This window comes from Drosophila erecta, unplaced genomic scaffold (genome assembly GCF_003286155.1).
Source record: "Drosophila erecta strain 14021-0224.00,06,07 unplaced genomic scaffold, DereRS2 tig00000055-arrow-pilon, whole genome shotgun sequence".
Taxonomy (NCBI): domain Eukaryota; kingdom Metazoa; phylum Arthropoda; class Insecta; order Diptera; family Drosophilidae; genus Drosophila; species Drosophila erecta.
Window position 1 is genome coordinate 19,539,431 of NW_020825200.1, and position 12,384 is coordinate 19,551,814.

General features: G+C 42.2%; 1 protein-coding gene across 2 annotated transcripts; it reads left to right on the plus strand.

Moving 5' to 3' along the window:
* The first annotated feature begins 252 nt into the window (after window positions 1-252).
* LOC6541574 (protein wech) lies at window positions 253-10,116 on the plus strand. 2 transcript variants are annotated; one of them, XM_026978668.1, is made up of 6 exons: window positions 253-534; window positions 597-831; window positions 3,872-4,154; window positions 4,220-6,173; window positions 6,236-6,388; window positions 6,468-10,116. In XM_026978668.1, exons 3-6 carry the CDS (start codon window positions 3,934-3,936, stop codon window positions 6,636-6,638), a joined length of 2,499 nt encoding a protein of 832 aa, XP_026834469.1. In that variant the 5' UTR covers window positions 253-534; window positions 597-831; window positions 3,872-3,933; the 3' UTR covers window positions 6,639-10,116. The 2 variants fall into 2 exon arrangements, with proteins under 2 accessions (XP_026834469.1, XP_001970623.1); XM_001970587.3 differs by lacking the exons at window positions 253-534; window positions 597-831 and adding an exon at window positions 1,336-1,687.
* Window positions 10,117-12,384: the final 2,268 nt, after the last annotated feature.

The following is a 12,384-nucleotide window of genomic DNA, read 5'->3' on the forward strand; positions in this document are numbered from 1 at the left end:
ACTTAATCTTTTAGAATTCCAATAAGGGTTTTCTATTTAATTTGAGCAAAATAAATTTCCTGCGATAAGCTTCACAAATGTATTAATTTATTTTATAATTAAATGTATATAATATATAAAGTATATAAATAAACATCATTATTTTTATTTCAAACACTATGTGGTAAAAAAAATTTAAATATAACAGAAACATATATATGCGACTATCGAAAACTAAACCTCGAATTCGGCTATGCCCAATACCCTTAACGAACAGGGGCGCGAATAACAAAAACAACAAAAGCCAGCGTCGAATCAAGAAAAAGAGAGAGAAAGGGCAGAAAAGAAGAGGAAGAGTCGGCAGCAGCGCCGAGCGCATGAACGTGAGTTTTGCAGTTTGATGGTTAAATGCGTGCGTGAAGGTTGGAGTGAAGATTTGAGCCGAATTCGAGTCCTAGTCTCCGCCGCAATAAGTGGGTCAGAATTGGAGCCGTTCGATTGGGACACACAAAAAGCTGGGCGCCACCGCAGAGTGCAGCTAAACACGCCGCCAAAGTAATTGGAAGAAGAAGCAGCGCACAATAGGAATAATTGTTCATGGCTTTTTTCGCTTGCAGGAGAAGAAGTGCACGAGGGTGGTACCACGGGTAAATGAGATTCTGCCGAAAACGCTTGGAAAATGTAAACAATTTGTAAACACAGCGACGATAAGTTATTTCCAAAGTGTTTGTCAGCTTTTTACATCGATTAAACACTCGCATAATAAAGGAAGAACTGACGATGAAATCGAATTAAAGCAGAGTGACGATTATGGGATACCCTAGGACCGCGTAGAGTGAATGAATTTGACAAGTGAGTGAAAAAACAATGGTGCACGGATTAAGTTTGTGTTATATACATATGTATATGTAGATTAAGATTTATTTATTACGTTGGATGGGGGAAATATTAGCTGCGTAATCCGCGTCCTTGTCGGGCAACCCATACGACCCTGATACCCTGCACCGAATCGGACGCCATTATCCTATTAGCCGTTATGCCCCATCAAACGATTTGATTGTTTGAGGTTAGTAACAGTACATATAACCAAACTTCTGCGTCGACCCTCTGTATTAAATGCAGTTCTTTGCGGCATAAGTGAAAATAAATAGAAGATAAAAATGTGCATGTGAGCCTCCCGTGCATGAGTGTGCTTGTGTCCGTGCGCCCCTGCGAAGGAGAGATAGAGAGCGAATGAAATAGTAGAAGGAGAGAGCGAGCGAAACGAAAGAGAGAGCGACGTTTTTGGAGCGCGCGCGCGCACATCAAAATCCAAAAACAAACTGTGAGATACATTTGGGTTTATTTTTTATATTTTGTTTAGGCTACATAGGCGATGATGATGTTGATGAGCGTCAAAAGCAACAGAGAGACAGAGAGAGCGAGCGACTGAGTGTTATGTTGTGTTTTCAGTTTCGGTATCGGATGTATCTTCTTCAGTCGGAATAAGGAATACACGATTGTCGGAGCGAACGGATTACGCATAAGAACTCTCTGAAAAACAAATTTCGCCTCGCGAAAATCCGCTGAAAAGGCAAAGCCAAGCCAATTCAAAACGGAGTCCGCACCGCATCAATTCACAAATCGAATCAATTAGCGAAAATCGGTACTGAACGCGCGATCCAACAACAACAAAAGCGAAGCGTCTTGCATGCGGCTGCTAAACAAGGTGTGTACGTGAAGGAGATGCACGTCGGGAGCGAAAGAGGGGGTAGAAGCATGCCGCTATCAACAGAATTTGATAAATAGACCTTACTCCAATTGCTGTCAAATGCAAATATTGATTTTCCCGACTCTAAAGATTCCCCAAAAGATTCCTCTCGACGCTTTTCCGTTTTTGGAAAATATACATACACAAATATACGGACGATTTGCGGCGCAGAAACCACCTACATACGGACATGTAGAGAAACTTGTGTAAATACAACCCTCGTCCTCATCCCCCGATGTTTTTGCGTCGTATCCTCGCTGCACGAACACAAATATACCACTGTGCGCGTGTGTGTGTCTGTGTGTTTGTGAAAGGACTTTAACTTCTTGGTCGTGTTTTTTTCACGTCCTGCGACTCGGAGACAGAGCCGTTTCAGTGGAAAACGTTCAAGGGTGACAAGGGTAGTTTCGCTGATGCCTCACGCTCCTGCTTCCCCTGCTCCTTCAGCTCGGAGTCCTTTTCCTGCTCTTGTTCTATCCATGTTTTTGTTGCCGCTCTCTACACGGTTCGAAAATATTCTAGAAGTGCATTCCTTTCCTAGGGCGTTGCATTGTTTAGCCGAAAAAGGGTACCAAAGCTGAGTTTGTGTATTGATTTCATCAGGATTCTTCGCAATCCAATCGCAACCACTGCCCACAACCCCATTTCTTGGACTGTGTCGATGGTATGGAAATTCTCGTTGTTATGTTTTCTTTCTAAACCCCTTCAAACAGTCTCTTTTCTTTTTATAGAATGCTAATTCATAGTTGCATATTGAATGTTATAGAATTAAAACATCCTCATCATCTTGTCGTTTGTTGTCAAAATGTGAAAGCTAATTCCTAAAATGGTTTTAATTATTTTAAAATTTCCACATAACGCCAGGAAAACAAATTTTCCTGTATTAAAATCTTAATTTGTTTGAAGGGAATGATATGATTTGCTTTAAAATTTTACACCAAACTGGTCCGCGTATTCTTTTTTATCAATGTGCTAATATATTGCCCCACCTACTTCTAAGGAGATATTACGGATCATATACTAAAATGTTAACTAGCCGGGTTCATTAGTTTTCACCACAGATCGAAAACATCATATTTTTCCTTGGTGAGAGAAACGGGAGGCCATACCTCAACCCACAGGCATTCAAAATCCTTTTCCACCTTAACCCCATTGATAAACTGGATTTGCTACCCCTCAAGTCATTCTATAAATTAACTCAAATCACCCAAAATCGGAATGAAGGAAATACACGTTTTGTCGTCAAGTTTTCCTCAAATTGTGGAAGGAATCTGTAATCCTGAACCCGGTGGAGGGATGAATGTCGGTCGTTTTATTGGGTCTACGCGGCTTGTCTTGGAGATGGAAACCAGTTTCGTCTATTGTATTATGACGTTGTCGCTTTGGGTTTTCCACCCCATTCTCCCCGCCGGAAAAGTCGCTTGCGCAGTGCCGGAGAAGCAAGGTGGTGGATGGAAAAGCAGGAAAATTTTGTAACTACGTGATAAGGTTGAGCGCTGAGGTGGGGCCCCGTGAGGGTGGTTTCTAATCCCAGTCCAGCTTGTTTTCTCCTGTTTTTGGGGAGTAATTTCCCAACTCCAGTAACTGGGTTACAGGACGTATCTACGGAGTACAGCCAGTTCGCCGAATTGCGCGCGAAAACTCGCCATTTTAGCTCATAAATTAGGAAATGCGTGGCTAATGCTGAAATTCCGGGTTTCCAAATAACTTGACAATGGCATGAATGCAACCAAGTATCTTACAGATACAAAGGATACACACAAATCTGACCTGCTGCTGCTCGCGCCGCACAGCTGCCTTTCTCGGGTTGCATTGCTTTTCTCGGATTCGGGACGGGACTACTTAAAGGATCAGGGGTCGGGGATCTTATGGATCGGCATAAGAAGGCAGGCAAGCGGTCGGGGAATTTTCCCGCTACCTAAGATGATGCCTAGATGCAGCTGCAACTGCCTGCCTAGGACTACTTAATGAAGCACCTTTTCCTTGGCCAATTTAGTTAGGTGTTACCCTTCGGCAACTGACGACGTCCCGCGCGTTCCAAACGCAGTTAAAAAAAAAAAACATAATATCCACGAGCTCTTCGCGTCTTAGTTTTCTTAAAACGTCTTTAAACTTATTCGCAAATCTAATTAAATTTTGTAGCGGAAAAGCGCCACTCCATTGACTGCCGCCTTGTGCTATAGAAACGTGATCTCACCACTCTTATGATGGAACTTTTGTCAAACAATTCGGTTCCGCAACAAATGGCTAGCAGCAATGCGCCGAGCGCCAACGGTGTGGCCAACTCCTCAACGGCCAACGGAAATGGAGGCGGCAGCGTGAGCAGCAACGCCAGCAACTCCTCCGAGCGACTGCTGGCGGGCATTCTGGAGAGCTTTCCCGCCTGGGACCTCAACGTGGGACTATTGCCCAATGTGGGCCAGAGGTAAGATAGATACACATTTAATAAACTGGTGAAGCTAGACTTAAATCACTCTTTAACTTTTCTAGCTCACCACCACGCGCAGACTTCTTTATCAATAACTTCCTGGGCGGCCTGGACACGCATGGCGACTTCAGCATTGGACCCATTGGCACCGGTGCCCGCAGCAATCCGAAGATGTCGCCAGAGTCATCAAACAATTCGAGCATCAGCTGCGGCTGGTGCGAGGTGAGTGCTTCAATACGTTGCCTGGAGTGCAACGAGTTCATGTGCAACGACTGCCTGAGGGAGCACCGCAACAGTCCGCTGTCATCCAATCACTCGATCGTTTCCTTGCCCACCCCCATTGGAGCCTCACCTACGGGTGGCAGCTCGGTAAATGCACAGACTCCGCCCAGCGGCAACTTTATCTGCGACATACACAACGAGATGTTGCGCTACGTATGCGACTACTGCCGGAAACTGGTGTGCCAGTGCTGCACCCTGCACGAGCACAAGGAGCACAGCTACGCGTCCATTCAGAGCTTTATGGTGGGGTCAAAGGAGAAGCTGGAGGGCGCCATTGAAAGCAGCCAGGTTGGCACGCGCTGCATTAAGAGCAGCATTGACAAAGCGCTGGCCTTCATTCGGCTTATTGAACGCAACTGCAGCGAGCTGAGCGATAATATACGAAAGGCATTCCGTCAGTTTATCATTGCCATCGAAGACCGTGAACGTTTTCTCTTGGACTTTGTGGAAAAACTCCGCCAGCGTCGTCTGGCCATCCTGCACGATCAGATGGCGGGCTTAAAGTCTGCTCTCGCTGGACTCTCTGAAACCTCCGATATGCTTAGCAAGGTGGCGGATAATGCCTGCAACATGGACCAGATAGAAATTGCAATGAAGTTGACCAATGGCCAGCGGCAAATGGAGCAGTTTGCGGGTATCTATAAGGACCTACAGCCAAAACAGGAAGTCTTTGCCTTCGCCCCACCAGATTACAGTTTGCTACAGGACATCCGCAACCAGGGTGGAGTAATTCTGGTGGACGACAAGAACTTGCCCATCGTCTCTAGCAGCAACGGGATTGTGCCAAGCGTCTCCAGTGTAAATGCCGTAGCTGCGGCCTCCGTGGGAGTTGTAGGAGGCGTTGCTGGAGTAGTCGGAGGCGTTGGCGTATCAAACGGTATGGACTTGGCCTTCGGCATGAACATGCCCAACAATCCGATGAGTGTTGCTTCCTCAACTGTGCGACGTCCCCTGTTGCGAGACAATAGCTTCCGGATACCATCGCCCATCATGCAACCGCGCGGAGGAAGTGCCTGTGGGATGTCCGGTGGCATGTCCAGCGCTGCGCTTGATTGGGAACTCAATGGATTGCGCAGCTCTCCGGGATTACACTTTAGTGCGCCGCGAACAACGCAGGCCATTCCTGGATGCATGGATCTGGTCAAAGTGCGTAACTCAAATGCTCTCTCACTATCCTTCGCCACCGAGGGCCACGAGGACGGACAGGTGAGCCGGCCATGGGGACTATGCGTGGATAAGATGGGTCACGTTCTCGTATCGGATCGCCGCAACAATCGGGTTCAGGTCTTCAATCCCGATGGCTCCCTGAAGTTTAAGTTTGGCCGCAAAGGTGTGGGCAATGGAGAGTTCGACCTGCCCGCTGGAATCTGTGTTGACGTTGATAATCGCATTATTGTGGTGGACAAGGACAATCACCGTGTGCAAATATTCACCGCCAGCGGCGTCTTCCTGCTCAAGTTCGGCAGCTACGGCAAGGAGTACGGCCAGTTCCAGTATCCGTGGGATGTGGCCGTGAACTCCCGCCGCCAAATTGTGGTCACCGACTCGCGCAATCATCGCATCCAGCAGTTCGACTCTGAGGGTCGCTTCATCCGCCAGATAGTGTTCGACAACCATGGGCAAACCAAAGGAATCGCATCGCCACGAGGCGTTTGCTACACGCCTACGGGCAACATCATAGTGTCTGACTTTGACAACCACTGCCTCTACCTGATTGATCCGGACATCAATGACGTATGTATGATAGTAAATAACTCGGTTCCATTGGTGTTCATGTGTTTTTGAAATTATTGCAGATTCTTTCCGTAAAGGGACATGAGGGCTCGGGCTTCCATGAGTTTAATCGACCCTCCGGCCTGTGCTGTGACGACGAGGGCCGCATTATAGTGGCCGATTCCAAGAATCAACGCATCCTGGTCTTCAATCAAAACCTGGACTTTATGTGGGATGTAAGTACACTTTTCAGCTTAGGATCCACCAATTGAGTATTGGAACTTCATTAACATTGTTTTGTATCCTCCAACATAGATCGAGGTGCGACCCTCCATCAATCCCTTGATGCCGCCCACGCTGGACGAGAAAGATCGCACTTGCGATGTGGCCATTATGCCAGACGGTCGCATTGCGTTCCTCATTGAACTGTCGCCAGACTCCAAGGAAGGGTCAAACCCTTACAAGCGGTTTGTGCACGTATTCTAAAAAGGCCACGAGTGCCGATCTTTTTTAGACCATTTACAAGAGCTAACCGTTAGCGTAGAGTTCCAAATAACAGAACGATTATGAACAGGTGCCGAAACCGATTTAATAAGGAAAAAATCTGAAATCATGAAAATTAGCGAAAATTTTTAGCTTAAGTGCTACAACGATTACCTCGATATTGCTTAAGAGTTATGGTTACGATTTGGTAATTTACAATACAATACGAATTACACATATGTATCTATGGATATCTATATCTATACGCATATGCATATATCTAGCGAATATACAAGCCCAACCAACTAGAACTATAACTAAAACAAAAACTAAAGCGAAAGGCAGTTGAGTAGGATTTAGGAGATATATAAACGTAGGGTCCGTGAGCATTCAGTAGAGTTACCGAACCTAGTAAAAGATAAAGCAAAGAGGGAACTCAACCGTTTACTAGATGAAAATATTATTACCTGTTAGTTAGACTGAAAGGCAGTTTGCTAGCTGATAGAAGGCGGTATGAACAGGTGGCGATTGTGTTTTTACGGGGTTGCTTAACGGAATGAGGAAACTACTTTCGACAAAAGTTACTAAACATGATTTGCAGAAACACTGTGGAATGGTATTAATGTTTGTATTATATTTATAATTTGTTTGTTCAGTTCTGTTTTTCGTTTATTTTAAAATTAATTTTTTTTGGGACATATGTATTTTTATAATTTTCTTATATTTGAGACTGAGCATTTGAGAACACGAACTTTGTGAAAGGAAGCAAAGCAAAACAAAGAAACAAACAAAAACCAGAAAATATTGATGGAACTCGCTGACTTTTCGTTGAACTTTATACAAAGACTGATTAACTAAACCGCAATTTCGGAGCCAACTAAAGAACCATATATGGTGAGGCCAAAATAAGTAAAAAAAAGCAACACTCTCAAATTGCATTGACATTGATAACGTAAAGTAACTTAACATAGCTTAACATACATACTTTCGCTCATAAAGCGATACAGATATCATAGATCCGATCATCCAGTCACGAATCATCATGGGCATAGCTGAAACCGAGTTTAACTGACATTCATCGACATTTCCCCACTCATTCATACCGATCATGCATCACAGGGCTTTGGTTTGTGTCGTTACTTTGTATTTATTGTGAAAGGATTTACCCACAGGATACACGGCAGGTTGAAAGAAGGAGGGGTTAGCTAAAATTAGGGGGAGATTTGGGGAAGTTAAAGAAACAAACCTGAAACAAAATAACGAAGAAGTTATAATTTTTGACTCAATGTGTTCATTAGCATTTAGTAGACTTAGCGGGCGTGGCATAGTGAAAACGTATGGAAAATCCAGAGCAATATAAGGGCGTATTGAATACACATTTAGGTGACATGTTCCTCGCAAAAGAAACAAATAAAACAAAAACAAAACAATGAAACTTAATGAAGTCATGGACAACGCATGAATTAGCTGAATTATCTGTCTAGAGGTGGAACGATTTTTAATAGCAAATGTATACACACACGTATAGCCGACTAGGACCGATTGTAGACTAAAGACCAGGCGTGGATTGTAAAATGTATTAGCCAACTTAGTTACTTAGTTTACGTTATGTTCTTACTGTTTTGAGACGTTCACGTTCTATTCTTTGTACTTGTGTTCAAACCCGACTTCAACGAATCGACGGAGAGATGATACATAGCTAACACTCCTTCCACGAATAAAGCAAGATTGCATAAAATGCGCAAAACAAACAAAAACCATAAAATCTAAAATCTAAATCACTAAACTAACCTTAAAAAAGATGCAAAAATGCCGAAGGCTCTACGAGAGCGGTGGCAACAAAAAACATATACAATATTTATATACACGTAATATACACCAGAAGGCAGGGGGCAAGAACCCACTTAGAGCTATATAGAGTAGATATCGTAATTATTTTACACCTTAGTTTAGCCAGCCCCCGGGCACAGGTCTCGGGGGACCCACACGATCGCCATAATATACTCGTAACCTCATTTTATCCAATCGTACACCTTGAAGCGCCGTTCATTTCTTGTGATCCAGATCGAATCATTCAAAACACTCGCACACAAAGCGCACGCAGAGCATCCCCAAATATCGCATGTATATATATCATATATGTATATCGCATCGTATCGGGCCTAGCGACATCTGAGAGAATGCCATATTTTATATTTGTGTGAGATTTACTAAACCAATACTAAAGAACTAATACTTATATCATTACAAATGAGCGCCGTTTTCTAAAAGCCACAGTTTAGAAATTGTGTAAAAAATAAAAAAGTGAAAAAAAAAACAAAACAAAAAACATTAACTAGAAGCGAAAAGAAATAGGGAGGACAATTATTGAGATTTAAGCAAATACCGAATGCCATAATTCAAAATAAAAAGCATTTAAACGTAACGTATATATCTATAGAATAATGAGTATGTTAGACACAACCAATTACTACAAGTCATGAGGATACTGAACAATTTGCCAAAGGCTAAGAATCAAAATGAGAAATGAGAAACCAATAACTTACATAACCACTACACTCAAATACACACATTCAAACCGATAGTTAAATAACTTTTACAAAATACATACCAAAAATACTTAATTAAATGCAAGCAGGTATTTTTTCAAATAAACCGAATATTCCAAAAACACGTTGCCCAAATACACCTACGATTAATTCTAAAGCAAACTAAATGCTCATATACACGTAGCTACTAATGTAATAAAAAGAACACTAAACGAATCCAAAACTTAAATCAGGTATTCAAATTTTTTTCGTATTACTTAGACTAAGATAAAGCGAGTCGGCGAACCTAATGACTAAAAATCATTCTGAGATGATTTCAAAGATTTTCAAAGATATAGCAAAGAGCGAGCATTGCAAAACCCACATAACTATTTACTAAGCAAAGTTTTATAACAAAACATAACAAATCGATTGACGATGCTAAAGCAAACGGAATGAACTCTTATCAAAATACAATTTTGAGTAATACTTTTATCGACAAATGCAAAAGCAATTCTCGGCCAGCACAGAGAAACGATTTCACTAGCTACTAAAAGATCTTTAAAATTACGTACTATGCATACATATATATTTTGACGCGATCATTTAGCCATTAAGTTTCTAAGAAAACACCCACGATTGTAACTAAATTTGAAAACATTTCTCATTTGGAAATTATGAACATAAACATACGCATACGCAAACGCATAAGCATACATACATAAATACACGTACTAACATGTGTAATAATTATGGAGCAATTGAGTACAAAACGAGTACAAATTTAAATTATAAGCCAGATCAGACGACACGGACACACACAGCTTAAGTTACACCATACATGGTAGACCGACCGGAGGAGCGCAGCAATTGAAATATTGGTAGGCCAGCTACTGGTTTCGCATAGCAAGTACTGCATGTATTCAAACGAGTATATTCATAATCGAGCGGAGGATTCATCGAAATAGCCAGCATACTAACCACACTTATAAGCATAGTCGCATACATACATAGTTACTTAACATAGGCTAGCCTAACCCCGCATACTATACATACATATATCTAGGGCAAACGACTACCAAATTACAAAATTACCAATTTACCAAATTACCAAGATCCCTCCCTAGAATGCCCTAAATCTTCAAGTATGATTTGCTCTCGATAGATGGGCGAGATCGCGTTTGGCACACCCAAAACTATCTCATGCATTTTCACCCACTCAGCATTCTGCATTCAGCATTCAGCATCAGCGTACATAAACATATTCATATGTAGGGGCGTGCGGGTACTAGGTACACCCACCAGTAAGCAGCTATTAAGTCAAAATACGGCGGTAAATCGGAGTCTAAAGAGATCTACCAAATCAAGCGACAGATTCAATAACGAGTTGCAGTTTAAAATTGTAATTGTCTAGTAGTGAAAAGCGAGGAAATCGGAAACAGCGCAGATCACGGGTTCCACCTGGTGCTGCGTGGTCTGCCACTTCTCTATATACATGCATACACATACATATTTATATACCCGAATATATATATACAAGCATACATACGTGTGGACTTGACGAGACAAGAGTAAGAGTATATTTTATACGATAAACAAATTTTATAACATATTTAATAATAAATTATACACTAATAATTGTGGACACTGCTGGCTTTTCTCTTTCTGGCCGTTGAAACACTTGGGTTCCACAGCGAAAGCCTAAAGATAGGCTACTGTATCTTTCGGGTGGAGCTCGAAGAACTCCGAGCCTAGCGATACTGATTGCTCATAAGTACGATCGTTCAATGAGCTAATAGTTCTACGGTCATACGTAAAATGGATTGATTGACTTACTGTTATATGTTATCACTTTTGTTTATATTTTTATTTTTTCGATTGTGTCGATTTCAGGAGTTATTAGTTCCAAATTTAATTGAAATATGCGGTTTATATATGTAAATATTATGCTTTCAAATGGGTTATTAGCATGAGCAATTTTAAACCAGTAATCTTAGTTTAAAAAAATCTGATGTCTTAGTTATTCTGATGCAAAAAGAAGGCGTTATCTCACTTATCTTTCAAATCCAGCATCTTTAACTGTCTCGTTTAATGGGTGCTGCCGTCACGTACACCCGGAACCTGGGTCAAGGCCACACTTCCATCTCCATAGAGCCACATACGACGCAAATGGGATTCGGTTATTGTCGAAAAGTGCCGAGAGACCATTAGAATGACAAAAGGAATCGCTAAGTACTCTGGACATAATGAGACTGCGAAGCAACGCCGAAGCCAACTGGAAAAGGTGGAATATTATTTGGAATCGCATCTGTTGCGTGACTATAATTGCGTTGGCTTTGTGTGCAAATAGCACCATTCGAAATCACTTTTACAATTGTTTGCTGGCCGTAAAGTTGGGCAAACCGAGCCAAAGTCCACATCAATTACCAGCTAATTTCAGTAGCGAGAACAGGTAATCACGACAATAGAATCCAGACTGATATGCCGCCGATCATGCCAATTGACAGGTTTACTGGGTCTCAACTCTCGATCTTCAGCATACGCCGTCTGACACTGGGGGTTTGTCCGGATTTCATGGTCAGGGTGCGAAGCTGTCCGATGTGATTCGATCCAAGTAAATACTTTTCAATAACCGGTTATTTATTTGCCTACACTTCACTTGCTGGCTTCTGCCTTCTGCCCGAAACAGCTGCTCAAAATAACAAACACCTGAATAGCAAACAGTGTACTGTTTACGGGACGATCTTTAGCCTGGCTCGCCCTATTCCTAATTGGCTGGGGCATCGGAGACAGGCTATACTCTGTAAGCAGAACAGACAGCCAGGTCTGAAAGCCAATGGTGAGTAGTTATATCTGCTGATGGCTATTTTATCCTTTAATATATATACATTTTTTATTTTTTTTCTTATCGTACAAGAAACTTTTTTTCTTTTTTTTTATAAAATCAACAGTGTAGACCAGTTGGCAAACCCAATAAGTTGCCACAATCAACTATCAAAAATGTGGACTTACTTTGAGGAAAACAGATTTTTGCAGGCCCAGTTTGTAAATTAGCAGTTGTTGGTTCCAGTTTTTGCAATGTGACAAATATTTTAGAAGTCGTGTTCGATCCACAGAAGCCGGACTGTATCTCCATTCGGATTAGTAGAGAGGTGGCTGGCATCCATCAACATTATCTGGTGACTTTAGCCGGGAATGCGTGTGCATCTACGACCCGCGAT